Genomic DNA, 17,450 nt, shown 5'->3' with positions numbered 1-17,450 from the left:
TTAATACATCAATCTATACCTCTTCATCCTGTTCAGTAGTGATGGCTAAATGAAGCTTCATGAACCACTTTCTTTTCTGGTTCCACCAGATGGCGCTCTTGGTTTGAAGATAGGCTGAAGGACTGGCAATGAAATGTGTTTTAAAACATTTGTTCAACAGACAGCGCCATCTAGTGGCTTCATAAAATAAATTAAATGGTTCATGAAGCTTCATTTGGCCATCACTACTGTTTAGGGTCACAGGGCGCTTGAGCCTAATCTTAGCTTGGATGAGGGCAGGACACACCTTGGACAGGTTGCCAGTCTCTCACAGGACAAACATACTCACATTCACACCTCGAAGCAATTTCAGGGTCACCAATTTACCTCACATTCATGTTTTTAGACTTCACGAGGAACCCCTGGCACTCATGGGGAGAACATGTAAAGTCCAGACAGAAAAGCCCAGGCCAGTACTTGAACCAGGTCTTTCTTACTGTAAGCTGAAAACTCATCTGTGCTTGTGTGTGAGAGAGACGTGTGTTAATACTGCATTTTAATTACACATCCTTAGATTTGTGCAAAGTTACTTTTCACCAGCAGCAGCAGCAGCAGCTCTTGTCTCTTTAAAAAGATTCAAACTAGGAAATGCAGCTTGTTTGTTACTTTCAACTGTCTCTCAGTTTGGATGTGGTAGTAATGTGAACGTTGATGGACTGTTGTAATTTGTAAATTTGTTGGAATCTAGTTGGTATATCCAGCAGATGGACACATCTTGACCCTGAATTCACCCCGGCGGTGGTCAATAAAGAGTTAAATATCAGCTCTAATGTGGAGCAGCAGGACCATGTGCTGCTTATTTCGCTGTGAATGAAGGATTATCAGTTTTCAGGCAGGCAAAACAATCACTCAGACACAAGCATCTACTATATATTCTCATCTGAAATGTCTCTAACTGACATCGGGTTTAAACTGACCGTCCAGCAGCAACAGCATGTTATCGTTCCTTTTCCTAATAACTATTAACGCCTATTCACACAATTCGGAAGCCCATCATGATAACTCGGACTGAGTTGTATGTCTTTGCCTTCAATGCACAGCTGCAAATGGCAGTGATGCTCTTCGTGTCTGGGTTGGGTCAACCAGAGTCTGAGAAAATGAAGTCTCATGACTCCTGTGGACATAAACAATCCAGCCAGTGAAGGTGTGACACACCAGAAAGTCCTGCTCTGCTGATCGGTTGAAAAACTCTGCTGTCCCTCTTAAAGCTGCACAAACTGTGAGTATTCTCACTTTAGCAGTTTCTAACTTGTATCTCTCAAAGATCATTTCTTTTAAGTATGTATGATAACATCCAATACTTATCATGACTTATGCTTGTTTGTGTTTGCTTTGCTTTATTCACCTTTATTGACATTTGTTTATTATAATTTACAGCAAAAATGGCAAACATACAAGTGCCTGTAGGTGAGTCTCCACACTGTCTGACTTAAAGACACGTTAAGACTAAATAGGAGCAACACGGCTCCAGCTTTGCCAGGACTTCACTGAAATCCTCATCTTTTCTTGGCGCTGTCCATCCTTTCCTTCGCGTAGTGGCGGTGGGTCCATTAGGAGACAGTCCGGTTCAGACCGCCTGTCCTACGTGCCGTCAGGTGGTCCTCACCCAGGTGGACTACACCTCCGGTTTGCTCACCTACCTTTTCTGTGGAGGACTCTTCTTCTGTGGGTGAGAGGAACTTTCAAATGTATTCCTTCAACGTGTGTCTCCATTCATCAGCCTGTGAATCATCCGACATATCGCTGCTTCACAGCTCTTTGAAGCCAGTTTGTGTTTGGTTGGGAGTCGTCCTGCGAATCCGTTCAACAGTGAGCCACTGACCACAAACATGGAGACTAAAACATGCAAGAGGTTGAGGCATTCAAATTAATATTTAAGAATAAAAAATATAGAAAAAGAAAAAAAAGGACAACAGAAAAAGAAGTGATCTGGGGGAAAAAAGAGGAAGAAAGAAAAGAGGAAATAAAGGAAAAAAGATAATAAAAGAAAAAAAGAAAGGAAAAACAAAAAGCGAAAAAGGGAATAAACTAAAAGGAATGATAAATAAAGAGAGAAAATATGACTCTTATTTAGAGCCTAACTGTGATAAAGACCATTGGATTATTGAATCAGGTTTTACTTTCAGTGCAACGAGAAGCTTGTTTTGTCTTCGACAGAATCCAGTACTTCAGATGATTTCAGGAGGACATTTTGGATTGTTTAGTAAGTTTTGATTTGTGTTTATGATATAAATGATCAGCGACAGCAGGGCTGACACCTTGACTTCAGCACAGAGATTTTTAGTCCATTCAATAAGAAAACCTGGAGAAACAGACCCGTCTCCCAGCAGGCCTTCTTACCTTTATTTAGTTATTTTTAAGAAATCACAATCAATTTGTATAAAACATAAATATTTGGGACTGGGTGTTTTGAGTAAATTGAATGTAAATAAAAGGATTAGAAGATTTGAAGCTTTAAAATGGATAAATATGCAATAACAAAAACAAGCATTCCTCAAAACACTGGATTTACAATCAAATCCAAAACGAGTTTATGTTGTGTTACACAGGACGTTCAGCCTTCAGCTAAAAATGACTTATTGTGAGGAAAAACTTGAAAGTGAGAGACTAGACTCACAATCATAAACACGACTCTCAAATAACCCACAATATTTTATGAAAACTATAAAGGGTTATATGAATAAACAGCACACGTCAATCTTTTTTGTGGATCTTGGAATTTGATCTTTTTAGGAAAGTTTTAAAAGTTTTAGTTTTAAGCTTAATTAAACTGGGGTAGAGGCTTTGCTTCCTGTTTGCAGGTGTTTGTCTGGAAAAAGACATTTACTAAATGTCAAGCTGGTACAAGTGGCTCACAATGGCAACAAATGACTACAAACCAGCCCGGTTAAGCGTTTGTTTCTTGTTTCCCTAAACTGGCTTTATGTTAACATAACTTGAAATGATCGGCCTATACCATGTTTCTAGGAGAGAGCTGAGAACGCAAAAATATATATTTGTTTTTCGAGGATCAAATATGTACAACGGATCAGGAAGATGCAACATTTAAAATTTATATTATGATCATAACATCATTACTTTCTTCTCCAGGTTTGTTTTAGGCTGCTGCCTCATCCCGTTCTGTGTGGACCGTCTGAGAGACGCCAAGCACACCTGTCCTGCCTGCAAGACCGTACTAGGAACATACAAACGCTTATGAAACGACGCTAAAGATGCAAAGATGAGTCAAATAATAATCAGGCAGTTAATCAACAGGCGGTAACATTTCCCTACTGTTTGAAGATGTGTTCATTTGATGCTTTTCACAACAACTTTTCAGCTTTTGGCTCTGACATGTTGTTCTGGGCAGATTTATTACTCATTCAAAAGCAAGATAAATGTAACCGAGTTTGTTTTGATACAGATAAAATGCGATCTCTTCACAACTCTGGTGGGAATAAACTTACAACCAGAGAGCGTTTGACTTTTTCAGGGGGCATGGTATATTTATTTTTATTGTCATACAGAAGTGTTAAAGTCAGCCTGTGTGAAGAAAGTCCACCTCCACATGGAAAACAGTCACACAAACAGGAAACGTCACCGTTAATCAGTGGAACCTCAAACTATCCAACCACCGGGGGTAAAAGAGATCTGGATGGATACATAAGTGTAAAAATGATTGGCAAAAAAGGTTTCATAACTTGTCCTACCGAAGCAAAATGTAATCAAGAATCTATTATTTACATCACTAGTGTTATTGCACATAAAATATTTCCTCACAGGGAGCAATACAGTATGGCGAACAGTAAATGCCCTGCGTACGTCCTTCGATTATTGATAAATAAAATAACTTCATCTTCTCGTCTACTTGGTCACATCATGTGGTGGTGAGGGACGTGATGAGGAGTGTGAGGAGGATGAGGAGGGAGAAGCCAGCGTCTGCTCGGATACGGACTCCGTCGGCTACAGAAGACAACACAACAAAAGCAGATATTAAACAGCGTTCATGTTTTTCTTTAAGTCAGTTGGGAAAACCCAATGGAGGAAACGCCTGATCTTCGGATTTTCCACAAATCAAAGTCAAATTTACAGATTTTGAGTTAAAAAACTGCAAATATAATAAAATGAACCCAATAAAGTATGTGTATCTGCAAATCATAACCAATATGATGTGCAAAAAAGAAATACAGAGTCCTTTTTTCCTTTATAGGTAGAAAATATATGTATGTTTTTACCGGTGTGAATACAATTAAAATGATGCAGGGTCCCAAGATTTTCAATTTCATAATCATGTACGTTCATAAATGTGTATGTGAAGAGTTACAGATTGAAAAAGAAGCTGAAGCTTAACAAAAATAAAATAAAAAAATTCAAACAAAGTGTTGCTGTTTGACTGTTTCTACTGGTGCCGTTGTAACGAAGAACACAACTAACAACTATAACTACATCAGGTTTACCTGCCAGCAACTTTCTTTCTTGTTGAGGATTAACTGTGACTGTCAGTGTCAACACAATGCAGACACACACCTGGACTTTGTTTCTACGAGGCAACATCACTAACCCTTTAACCACTGAACCAGCCTGCCAACAAGCCACAATCTAATAACCTCATTTCAGAGAACAGATGAGCTTTTGTTCCCAATTCGATGGCATTCTCTTAAAATGTTACACAGAACTTGCATTCACACAGACCATAATAAGGCCATAGTGACTTTTAAGAGCTTTCGACAGCAAAATTCCATGAAAATTAACTCATCCGGGACTCGATTTTTCTTTAAAGAAGACAAGAACCAGCCCTGTCGATAAGGTGGGACATACAAGTCGTGGCTCTCTAATATATTAATTTCTGGTGTTTGGTGGTGATGAGGAGAAGACCTCGACTCAACTGATCCCTGTTTTCCATTTTAGTGCAATCACCATCACAACATCAAACTACAGTTTTTCTTATCATTTTAACACCATTTTACTTTCACTTGATGTGTCCTGCCTCTTTTCTTGTATTTTGAAAATGTATTTTCTCTGGCCTTTTCGCCCCGAGTTTCCATCATTAGAACATACTCAGACATTTTATCTGCTCTTATCATCTGATTTTCATGTTTTTATATTTGTAAGTACTACTTCTTCAGCATTTCCCGTAACTGAGGATTGTGTCTGTCTGACACATAAAAAAAAACATGTATTATTGATTTAACATGTTTGTCTTCACAAATACAGAATATCGAGCAACTCTACTTAACAAAATACTGGAAAGAGCTTATGCTAATTGTTAAATATACAATGTGCAGTGTAATGTACAATGTCTGAATGAATGAGTTGTTTATGTTGGCATCTCTTTCTATCATGTCGTAAACAGAGTTGTGCATCACGTCAGCTGTCAATAACAATGCTCCTGTTACAGTGGTGAGAGGCTCAGCTGCTGTCATTTACAGACTTGTTTTTTTATAAAGATCGTTTAGATATTTTCTGTTTTGTAACTCAAATTTGAGTCTGTGTAAGAGCATTTCTTAGTTTTTGTTTTTCTGTTTTGAAATACAAATAAAGAGTGGATGGATGGTTGGATGTTTTACTTGGTCGGTTGTGGTCGGTTGGTCAAATGGTTGGTCGGTCGGTTGGTGTCGGTACTGCCAATGCAGCTTTTGCGTAATATTTGCTCATCATGCGACCCTTGAAGAACTCACCTGTGGTATTTGGAGTGGCTGTGGTGCCTCCAGATCCAGACCCAGACCCAGACCCAGACCCAGACCCAGTACCAGACCCAGACCCAGACCCAGACACGGATCCTGACCCAGACCCAGACCCAGTGGGAGTATTTGGTCTGGTTGTGGTTGTGGGGTCTGCCCTGCCGCCCGTGAGGGCCAATCCCAGCGTATTGATCTCTGACTGTAACTGCCTGCTGACCCAGCTGCCCACCAGCGTGTGATTTTCGTAGGACTTCAGATCAGGCAAGTTGATGCCAAGAAGACCCTTTACTTCATCAACAGTCAGGTTCTAAAGGAAGAAGAGCAGATACATGTTATCCTAATGTGCAAATACACCATTTGTTCTTTGAAAAACACTTACAGAACCTTTTTTATTAACCAAGTTTTAGTGTTATGCTGGAGATTCCCACTGGGGGTTCCCATAGATCACAGAATAAGGCAAAGCTTTTTCCACTTGAAGACTGTCAAGAGAAACCACAGCAAAACACTTTCTAGCCCTGGGAAACCGTCTCCCACTGTAAGCTCTAATGTCCATATTTGAGAGCAATGATAAACACAGACAGAGCACTGACCAATACAACATTCTCATTCATGCTGGTGAAGGCAGCCAAGTCCATGCTGATGTTCGACCTCGCCAAGCGTTGCACAAAGTCCAAGTTCGCACCACCTGCAAGGACACAGTGTTCTGTTCAAACGTTTTGCATCCCATGTACAGTAGATATGTGAGTGTCTGCGCGGTGATTTTCCTGACCTATGTAAGGCTGCGTGAGCTGGTACTCCTCGGCAGACACAGTGTCTGTAGACCGGGTGTTTTGGGCAAACGCTTGCCTAGCGATGTTGAAGAGTTCCTGTTGTTTCTCTGAGGAGCAGCTCATCACATTCAAGGCATCGGCCTCTCTGCACAAGATCCAAACAGAGAGTAAGAGATGAGACAACCAAGCTCACTTACTGGAAAGTTTGTGGCTGTTTTGTGTGTCAGTGTTTTTCAAACAGGTTTCTTGCATTTTGTAAGAAGCCAAACATTTTATTCAATCACTGTGCTTATGAAATTCCCTTTGCCCATCTCTGTTTATTGAACTCTTTAATAAAAATTTAAATTCTGTCCATAGACAACCAGGTGGCAGTGTCTCCTCAGAAGAGACCTTTGGTTTTACCCGCCATACATTCATTCCATAAAAGTAATGAAAATACTCAACCATGGAGATACACTGGACAATGAATTAAAAACAAGAAACATGTTTCCATAGCACACTGTTTGCTAAGCCAAATTAATTATGACTTTATTGGTTGTTTAATGTAAGTTTTAATAAAATATATAGTGTCAGTATTTACCACATGAAAACACTAGAAGTTTCAACACAGTATCCTCACTGGTTTTTGACACCTGTAATAATCCATTGAATTAAAGGAGTTAAAACGTAAATCAAAAATTCTGATATTTTTTTTCCATTTGAAAACCAGGTATCATTTCATTTAAATTAGGCTTACATGGTTTTGTGATTATGGTGTAATAACTGGTGAAATAAAACTCCTCCTAACACACACACACACACACACACACACACACACACACACACACACACACACACACACACACACACACACACACACACATACACACACACACACACACACACACACATACACACACACACACACACACACACACACACACACACACACACACACACAGTTCAAACCCACCTGAGGCTCTTTTGGGAAATGTTCTTCAGGACATTGATGTCCAGGAAACACAGGTTTGTTCCTCCAATGAAGTTGAGCTCTGCACTGCCGAGTTTATTCCCCTCTACGCTCAGGTATTTAGAGACGATGGCGACGGCCTGCAGGAGGACCAACGTGCTATGGTGAGATCATGAATGTGCTACGAATGACTTATTATGGACGACACACTGCATTTAGTTTGCTCACCAGGCTTGAGTTCCACTCGCCGTTTGTTGAGTCCATCAAAGATGCGAGAGTGTCGACCTGCGTGATCGTCCACCTGTGGACGTCTTCAACAGAGGCTACGCGGGACACCGGGCCTAAGTTCTGGACTTGGTCTTCTGGGATGGAGGAGTCGTAAGCCTGGAAACATGTGAGAAAGTAGTATTACTTTGCTTCACTTGTACTTTTATATAAGTAATATGTCAGAGCCTGAGTGTTGACTTTGACAAACATAACAAAGCAAATCAAGGCAAAAAACAAATATGGATGAAAATAGAATTGAACAGTCAATTTCTAGACTATATACAGAGTTTACTCTTACAAATGTGTTTTCTTGTAACTATCTAACTACATAAGCTGGGAGAATACAATTTTTCTATTTTTCCCTTAACTGAGAACAGATTGGTTAATTATAAACAAACATCACAACTGTTTCTGTTGTTGACGCACAAACGCTGTCTGTGATGACGGGCACATCTAATTCACTGAGCTGTACGTATAGGACAATGTGTGAATGTATTTTTTTTTCACTCTCAAGAACTTTTTAACTTTTTTGTTGTATATGAAAACAGCAGAGCTGTCAGTGTTTGTCCTTCTCTCGGTTGGCTTTCTTGTTCACTGCTCTGATGCGGTACAATTGTTTTATTTCATATCTGTTAACTGAAGAAGGAGTATCCGCACAGAAGCTGTGACGTATCCGTGGCACCAAATATAGGTTTATATGAGGTCTCTGTGTATCGGTCCTGTTGCCGCCTCTACCTCTTATTCGTACTTAAATCCATTTTTCCAGATTCTGCATGACTTCCAGCTAATGCTTCCTCATATGGAATACTTGCAGTTTAGAACATCAGACATTAATAATAAATGATTTAGTCAAATAAAAAATAAAAAAATGCTTTTTCACCGTCTAACTTCCAAAGAAACAATGTCATTTAATCTGAACTTAATGGGTGCTGATATGTATAATACAATTATGTACACAACCTTAAGACATCCTGATTAGGAAAGACTGTTCAAAAATAATTCAATTATTCAATTCAGTACCTAGTGAAATATCATCACAACTTTTTTAAGAAGTAACTAATAACTGATAAAGTAGTTTTCATTAACTTGCGCTAAACGGCTTGTTGTGTTTCAGTCTGCTGCGCCTCCATGCCGGGTCGACCTGTTTCTGTTTTTTGCACCCTCATATATCCGTGTTTACATATTTTGATCATCTTTGCCCTTTCACTTTGTGTTCCTCCCATATTGGTGAGGTTGTAGACTTTTGGTTCACAGTTTATTTGGCTCAATACCTGTGAGATACAAACCAGTCACCTCCTCTTGTGAACTCACCTCGTGCAGCCTGCGCAGAACAACTGTGCGATATTCATCCAGATCCACCTTCTCGGCGATGGCGTCCAGGTTTTCCCTGACCGTCAGGGCTGACAGACAGCTGTTGAACTGGTTTGTCTCGAAATAGTCGAAGGGGAACGCGTCATCGCTGATAGTCACCTGAGTGATCTCGCCCACTGAACACTCAGAGTCTGAAACACAGAAAAACACGCCAATGTTAAAGCCGTGAAGCGTAAAAAAGGTGCAGAGCGGACAGCAGAGACACCGACCTGTCGATCGTTTTGACCTCCCCCTGATAGACCGCCTTATTTGTCGCTTCAGATTACGCCTCTTCTGCCTGCCGACTCGGAAAGTTCTCAGGAAACGCCTCAGGAATCTGCGCTTTGTTCTCTGCTCACAGGAATGACAAAAAGCCGTGAAACATTATGCTGCTGATGCGGCTCTAAAACAGAATGGGTAAACAATCCTGCTAAATGTGTATGTGAGTGACTCACTCTGTCAAAGTTGTCATAGAAGTTGGATGTTAAATACAGAGGCAACATCTGGAGGTTGATTAGGGTCTGCTCATCCCACGACGCAGGAACTCTGGTTATTGGAAAACAAAAGTACCTTTCAAAAGTTGTATACCTGAAAGCTGAGTTAGTGTGTTTTTTGCGGTTTACATACCCGTGCTGTGTGTTTCCACTCAGCAGCAGCGTCTCTACTGCAGCCGCTTGACCGTCGGTGAGATCCTGGCAGTTGTTGAGCACGTCCAGGATGGACGGGTCAGAGTTTTCTATGTATGATCCATCAACAACGCAGCACATGTTTCCCAAAACTAACACGTTATCCTTGGTCAAGCTTGTGTTGGTGATACCCTAAAAAAAAAGAAAATAACTGAATCTGAAGTGGATAACATTTAGTCTCATCATTTATCAGCTGGTTATTGCTTTTTCATGTATTTGTGACATAATAAAAGCCCTCAATGTATATTTAGTTATTTTCCTACCCTGGCATGGAGCCGACAGTGTGTCTCGATGTGCTCAGACAACAGCCTTACAAGCTAATCCTCTTTGAATCTGACAACGGCTCGAGTTTCGTATCTCATTACCTGTTTTTTTGTTTTGTTTTGTTTTGTTCCTCTGACAGCCCGTTGCAACCGAAGACAATGCAATGCTTAAAGTACTGATGTCTCAGTAGGATTTGAAAAACCAGCCGGTTCATTTACTCATCTGTCTAAATGACTCACCACTTTTAAAAGAATTCATCAGACAGTTTTTTTTGTTTGTTTTTTTTCAGACTTGTGCTCAAAGCCTAACAAATATCATCCCAAAAAGTATATGAATCTATCATATCAGTGCCTGATGTATTTTCTCTGGGTTTCTGTCTCTCAGAAGCAGCATTTTTAATATTATTCCTTGTTCAAAGTGCCAGTAGAATGCACTGCCTTAGTGTAAATCCTGGGACCTGTGCATAGTCCCAGCAAAAGGTTCAGACACTCACCAAGCAGCTCCTGGCGTTATCAAACAGAGCAGTCAGTCTGTAGCTGAGAGTCGGGGAGAACACGTAGAAGTTTGCATCTGCCAGCTCTTCAAAATAGGACCTGCAGCTGGCCGCCGGCACCAGTGAGTAACTGCAGACACAAGTGAAACACAATCAGGCCATCGTTGTTAAAACCAGACTGATGAGATTAAACATGACTGAGTCTTACTCGTAGTACAGCAGCATGTCCGGAGGATAGAGCTCGAAGCTCGTGACTTCTGAATCGTCCCTGATGTAGTTGTACATGCAGGTCAGCTGAGCGAGGAGAGGCAATGTTAGGAATCAACAGTTAGTTATGTCAGGTGATGTTTTATGATGACTGTTTCTCCCATCTATGTTTATACACAGAAGCTATGCATGGATCGATCCTTACCTGTATCCATTCAGACGGATTTTAGATCCACCAGTGTGTGTAAAAACAAGGAAAGCTCAAATCCAGACACATTTTGTCTTATGTAAAATGTCATTTTGCGCTAAATGATGTTTTTCTTGAGAAACAAGTCATGTAAAATTTGAACTCTTAGGATTACTCACTAAATTATTAATGTCAAAGTGGCTATTCATGTCTTCTATTTTCTGCTCAATTTTTCCTCTGCTGTGGACAATTATATGTCCTCCAAGAGCCTTCAAACATGCGATTTATGTTGTAAAATAAGGCTGTATATGGATAATCCTTGCCCCCTCAATAAGACGAATGCTCCAAAGGGGAGACTGTGTTCACATGTTTGTGTCATGAACATCCGTTTTACTTCTTTTCACCTGAGTTTCCACCAGTGCGACCCTGTCCCTCCCTCTCCTGCGACAGGCTCGGATCAGCCTCTTGATCTGTCTCCGTTGGATGGTCCTCACCCCGGTGCATGTGAACCCCTGAAGCACGGAGGACGACAGACTGCACGCACACATTCACACAAACACACACTCAGTCAGCCGCGTACAGACTGAGCTATGACTTATTGAAAAGTCCCTCTACCGGCAACTCACTTGTTTGCACCTCCCAACTGCGTCGCAGCAGATTCTGTAGCCATGATGTTAAAGAACAGCTCTGCCTAAAAACAAAAAGAAATCAATATAATTATTAGATATAGAGTGTAAACGAACACAATAGTTGTGTAAACTAAGGGTTTCCTAGCTGTGCCTCTTCTTTACCTGCTGTTTTTTCCATCTCTTCCTGTTGAGCCTTTTGATGACCCCGGAGTCGCCAGGCAGTCCGAGCAGCAGAGCTCGAGGAATCTCAGTGGCAAACTCATCCGGCACGTTCTCGATGATCCTCTCGCTGCTACTGTTCACTGACACGATCTGTGAGAGAGCCAACGGTAAAATAAGTGAACTCTCACTGGAAAACCTTTCATCCTCTCATATAGCAGCTGGACACGGTGAACCGACTGCAGGCTGCAGTGTCTCTGACCTGTCTGCTTTTATTTTCAGCTCCTTAGAATCAACCCTTTACGATAGCGAGTTATGGTACTTCAGAAAAGTAAAATGTCACTATCAAGGAATATGAAGGAGTAAGAGTAATGACACTTTGTACTCAGATACAACAACTGTTACATTATATAGATCACACCGAGTTACCTGTAAATATACTGCGATTTGACGAGTTGAAAATTTATATTTTTACCTATATGAAATGTCTACATCGACAGCTCATTTCTCAGATGCACAATGAAGTGAACAATGCCCTAAATATATATTTAATATTGGGGAAAAGACTAAATCTTTTTTAATTTGGGTCACATTTGTCAGAAACATGCATTTGTGACATGAGCAGCAGAGCTGAATATGTGTGACTGGACCCTACGCAAACTCAGAAAAAAGACACAACTGCAGTTTTATAGTAAATGAATGTGGATGTAAAGCATCAGTCTGTTAAAAGAAAAACTTTATTGGCTACATAAATGCCAATTAAAGTTTGAATATCACTTCAGTTTGAGGATCTATTCTGTCACAACTTGAGAGTTTATTGGCTGATGGGGAATATTTTGGCTTCAGTATCTTATTTAGATTTCAAGTTTTGTTAAATAGACACCACTCTGCCCTGACATCAGATGAGTTTATGAGATCTAGTTCCACATAAGTATGTGTAATATAAACATATTTCAAGAAAGACTTTTGGTGCTTTTCACCCGCCAGTAATCACGTATTATACCAACCACTCGGGAGTGATCACAAAGTTCCCCTTCACCTTTAGGGAGCTGTCACATCATCTATCGTTGATTGTTGTATTTGACAGGTTACGATTATGTGCATTACAAAAAGAGTCTTTTAATTCAAAATGAAGCAGTCCTACCTGAGTAACAAAGATCTGCTGCACAACCAAGGGTGCAGATGACAAGTGCTGCAGGAATGAAGAGTGCTGGGAGACAGTGATCAGCTGGGAGCTGCTGATGATCACAAACACGTTGGAGGGTAAACCCACGACCAGAGAGCCCAGCATGAGCAGTGATGAGCTGTTGATCTGATCGGGTGGAGAGGGGCAGAGGTGACACAGAAAATGAGAAAACAAGCTCCCACAAATGACTTCATTCATAGTGGTTTGCTCAAAAGTCACAACCCGAGTGTGTGTAATGAAACGCAGCAGCTACCTGCATCATGCCTGAAGCCATCAGAGCCTGGATGATGACTCTGGCCTGACTGCTTCGCCAGCCCGTCACATTGCTGAAGGTGCTCAGGGAAGCAAGTATGAGAATGGGATCTAATGTGCCGAGCTGGCTGGAGGAGAGACCGGTGAGTTCACTGCCCAGTGCAGCGATGTCATCTGCAGTGATGTTGTGACCAAAGTTAGCAGCCAGTGCAGCAGAGACCTGCAGAAGCAAAGAACGCCTTGCTTTAGGATGTATGCTAAGTGCAATGAATACAGAAAAACCTGGGGGACTTGAAGAGAGCATTCCAAGGTCTCTTTTCAATGACTTTTTAATGATTAAACCACTGAATTTGTGTAATTCCTGTTTTAATAGTGATTACCAGGAGTCTCATCACAGATTGCTAATAAAAACAGGTTTGATTCTGTGAGTTAGACGCACGTTTACCTCTTGTCATTTTTTTTTTTTTCAGTGATATAATGTTGGCTGATATTTTTTATTAAAATTCATCACTTTTTCATAGAAAAAGCTCGCTTTTGGACGTTTCTGTAAAATATATTTGTCCAGCTGATGTTTTGTTAAACAACAATGAAAAAGGAAGTGAGGCAATCAGTGGACATTTTGTTAAAAAATTCCATAAAGCATAGGGGGTGCGGCTCCCAGTGTGTTCTGTTCAGTGGGAAATGAGTCCAAATAGCTCTTTGAGTGTTGAAAGTTGACAACCCCTGTTCTATACAATTCAAATGTTTCAAAAAGAAAACATATATCATAACTGAACTCCTTTTTTTTTTTTTTATCCAAAAAAAAAATCTATATTATTCTGGATGAATGAACATGGAACATTATGAAAAGGCCTAACACTGTTCTTCTGACTTAATACACATTTAACATACGTCTTTGTCCAAATGTCCAGCTTACTATGGGAAACACAAGCAGTGGTCCATGTGCAAGCGGGTAATTTGTTGATAAATGTAGATTTTTCTCTTAGTTATAAGTGTATATACTTGAGAATTACACAATTATCCTACAGTGCTACTATTAAGGTTTGGGTTTAGACACTAATACATTATTGTTGAGGTTATGATAAGTCTATAAAAATTTATTTGAGTCAGTGGAATCGCCCTGAAAAATAACACAATCAACAATTTTGAGAGCGAGATATTATTTCTTACCTGTGGATCCACTTCTGTGCAGAGAGCAGTCAGGTTGTGCAGAACAATCCGACTTTGTATTGGTGTCAGCTGGCTGAATGCCGGGCCGGGAACAACACACCAATACAGAGGAGGAAGACTGCAGAGAAAAAATAATTGGGAGAAAAACAATGAGGTTCTACATCTGATGTTAAATTCCCTTTTTAATGATGTGCAATAGAGTTTGTGGGCGAAGAACATTTTCTAACTTACAGCAGCGGGTTGAAGTTGCTGTCCTGTTGATAAATGAGCTGGGTGTAGTAGTTGGTGAGGTTTACTGGTAAGGAAGCGTGGTTGATGAGTGCGATGTTGAGAGGGTCAACTGTGAACGCCTGGATGACCTGCAGGAGGAACAGTCACACAAGGCAATACGAGTTTATTTATGATGCTTCGCAAAGCATGCAATAATGTGATAAAAATGTAAATTACAGAAGTACATCAAAACAAATACATTGGCGAGTAGGAATCAGCTTCATTTAGATAAAGGGGATAAAACAAGTAAAATCTATTAGTAAATGGAAATTCTGGGAAAATAATCACATTTTAAGGCCTGATTTAAAAGAACTGAGTTTGTCCTGAGAGGTCTGCACGTTTTAAGTAAATCTGAGATGTGGTATTTACACCACTCAATGCTTTCTGTAGTGTACAAGAAGGGAGATTTTGAAATCAATCCTTTCACACACAGGTGGCCTAATGAGCAAATGAGCAAAACCTGGATAGCTTCAGTACCTTCTGAGATCCAAAGGTCTGAAGGTCCTCCAGAGTGAGGAAAACTATAAAAGGCCCAATGTACTCAGCGAACCACGCAGTGGAGTTCAGTTCTGGGTCGCTGGCATCATAGCACCTCGGCACCGTGGCTACAAAAACAAAAACGAGAGAAAAATTCAGAAAAAGGCCGTAAGAATAAACAAAATACGCATTATATTTCAGTGTTTTCTGTTTTAAAAAAAAATTATATATATATATCAAGTGGTTATTGTATTGTTTTCTGAAGTAATTTTGTCCTGTGCTTAACACTGACCTGAGGTGAGGTAATCTCTAATGCTGCTGAACACATCTTGCCTTTCGAAGTCTGCTGCGGTGTAATTATGATCCCCGAGAACTGAGACACTGAAACACATTAAAGTTAACACACAGTTGAGAAAATACACATTCCTCTGTCAAAGAGCCTGTTGTGAAGTGGCTGGAACCAAACATACAGCCTTTGGAAGGCCACACAGGAGGCGTTGTGTGTGACGTTGGGGCTGATCAGTCTCCTTGTGAGCAGCGGCAGGTAATCCCGGAGGCTGTTGAACCAAAGGTTGACCTCTGACCTGTTGGCACTTCTGAGAGCCGTAGGCCACACGCACAGCAGAGTGGGCTGCCTCACCGACTCCACCACGTGCTCCTGTGGCAGATATATAGAAGCGAGTGCGTGTAAGTCATCAGAACGAGTTAGCGTTTATTTGTTTATTTCTGAGGTACATACAGTCTCCAGGAACGTCGGGGTCAGCGTGTAGACACTATAGAGGTCACAGAGCCGTGCGTCATCATCCACAACGTCAGGCCGACGGAGGAATTCCCCGAGATGTGATGGAGGCATTGAGTTCACCACCTTGAAGAGCACAAAACATGACATTAGGCACAAACTGTGTTCGTCAGTGTTGGGAGCAGCATGTTATAAAGCAAATAATGAATTAATAAAGTTGTGACAATTCCTAAAGTTTCTGAGAGCTTGTTGCTTGGAACTTTTGTCCTCCATCAAAACAGTTGTCTCTCTCGGTCCAGCTCAATAAACCTCTGTATTCTGGAGGAGAAATGCTGTATTTTTCCTAAACTACCATATAAACTAAAATAAACTTGAGCTTCCATTTTTATTAAGTGTCTATGCTGTCTGCACATTGGTAGTGTATCTCAGCTGTTTTGGGATTACTTCTTTTTCTTGTCTTCAGTTGATCACTCCATTTCTTGCAGGGACATGTAGATTATAGAGCATCTTCTTCCAACTCACTGATGTAACTTTAGCTGAGGAGTCAGTCATCAAAGTGCTGACAGCTCAGCGAATGTGTTTTACGAAAGCAGTACAAACGTTTACTTTCCAAGTAAATAGTTACTTTTGAGTTTCACCTACCTGAAGCGTTCTGTCGTGGGGGATGAGTAACAGGAAAGTTGTCAGGTTGGGGAACTGGAATCCCATGAATGTGTCCACAAGGTAACTGTAGAAGCTGTGGTCATTACTGTAGCAGCGGAGAGGCGTTGGACCTTAAAGTGAAGAAAATGGAAGAGATTTGATGCGAGCAGAATGAAAACACAACAATCTACGTAGTCGTCGGGATGATGGTTTTACCTTGCAGACTCTGAACAATGTGATTATGGATGTCTTTCTGTGTGTCATCAGTCAACGTTGAGATGGTCTGATTGAGATTCATCACACTAAAATATGAGGTAAACACAAAAGATGGTCACATATACAAAATGTCAGTTATAATCTGTGGTTATTTTGTTGGTACTCGCTAAAAACGCACCCCAGCTGCCCAATGCTGCAGTTTCTTCCCGCCAGTATACTGAAGAACGTGCCAACGTGCATCGTCGACAGTTGAACCAACAGGGGCTGCAATCGGTTGTGGAGCCACAGCATCACATCGGAGTCGCTCACTGAGTGATCGGAGAGGTTCGCGCGATCGAACACGACCTGTAACATGGCCGACCTCACCGAAGAGGGGAACATGTCCTCCTGACCCTGCAGAGACAGATGACCAGTAAAATAAAAATGTTTCAAGTGATTTTACAAAGAGTGGAGCAGATAGGTGACGGCATGTCCCTGGTTTGGAAAAGCAAAAATCATATTTTAACCACATAAAAAGAAGTCTGATGTTCGGATGTTTCTATATTTATAATATGTTTACTGCTTCATCCAGCTGTCTGAGGACTCCTTATGGTACATACATACTGACATAATGCTTTGCTGTTGTTTTTTACATTATTCTAAGTTAGGAATTCTGAGCCCCAGGGCAACTATATAACAGCTTTTAACACCAACTATGAATACCACAAAGTCACACCTGTAGAGCAGCATGTGTCAGCCATCACTGAACATAAAGTCATTCCGTGAAAATCTTGAAAATACTTCCAACACCTTTTAAATGAGTAAACATATTGTTATTGTATCCACGGCAGTATATGGG

The 17,450-nt window shown here is 40.7% G+C and overlaps 1 protein-coding gene across 2 annotated transcripts in view; it reads right to left on the bottom strand.

The window, feature by feature from the left end:
• Positions 1-3,303: 3,303 nt before the first annotated feature.
• The window catches only part of mslnb (mesothelin b), a 35,431-nt gene continuing 21,284 nt past the window's right edge, over positions 3,304-17,450 (bottom strand). For both annotated transcript variants that reach the window (XM_080463422.1, XM_080463421.1), the window contains 26 exons: positions 16,791-17,005; positions 16,613-16,698; positions 16,397-16,527; positions 15,755-15,880; positions 15,486-15,673; positions 15,308-15,396; positions 15,016-15,143; positions 14,500-14,627; positions 14,269-14,386; positions 13,100-13,318; positions 12,805-12,972; positions 11,664-11,813; positions 11,499-11,563; positions 11,277-11,406; positions 10,687-10,772; positions 10,479-10,608; positions 9,663-9,853; positions 9,491-9,581; positions 9,266-9,386; positions 8,997-9,187; positions 7,647-7,802; positions 7,422-7,558; positions 6,469-6,614; positions 6,290-6,384; positions 5,697-6,006; positions 3,304-3,981 (listed from right to left, as the gene is read on the bottom strand). In XM_080463422.1, the coding sequence (XP_080319548.1) occupies positions 3,896-3,981; positions 5,697-6,006; positions 6,290-6,384; positions 6,469-6,614; positions 7,422-7,558; positions 7,647-7,802; positions 8,997-9,187; positions 9,266-9,386; positions 9,491-9,581; positions 9,663-9,853; positions 10,479-10,608; positions 10,687-10,772; positions 11,277-11,406; positions 11,499-11,563; positions 11,664-11,813; positions 12,805-12,972; positions 13,100-13,318; positions 14,269-14,386; positions 14,500-14,627; positions 15,016-15,143; positions 15,308-15,396; positions 15,486-15,673; positions 15,755-15,880; positions 16,397-16,527; positions 16,613-16,698; positions 16,791-17,005 (3,681 nt within the window). In that variant the 3' untranslated portion in view covers positions 3,304-3,895. The remainder of the gene's footprint in view (positions 3,982-5,696; positions 6,007-6,289; positions 6,385-6,468; positions 6,615-7,421; positions 7,559-7,646; positions 7,803-8,996; positions 9,188-9,265; positions 9,387-9,490; positions 9,582-9,662; positions 9,854-10,478; positions 10,609-10,686; positions 10,773-11,276; positions 11,407-11,498; positions 11,564-11,663; positions 11,814-12,804; positions 12,973-13,099; positions 13,319-14,268; positions 14,387-14,499; positions 14,628-15,015; positions 15,144-15,307; positions 15,397-15,485; positions 15,674-15,754; positions 15,881-16,396; positions 16,528-16,612; positions 16,699-16,790; positions 17,006-17,450) is intronic.

This window comes from Lipophrys pholis (assembly GCF_963383615.2).
Source record: "Lipophrys pholis genome assembly, chromosome: 5".
Taxonomy (NCBI): Eukaryota; Metazoa; Chordata; class Actinopteri; order Blenniiformes; family Blenniidae; genus Lipophrys; species Lipophrys pholis.
This window is presented reverse-complemented; position numbering and strand designations above follow the sequence as displayed.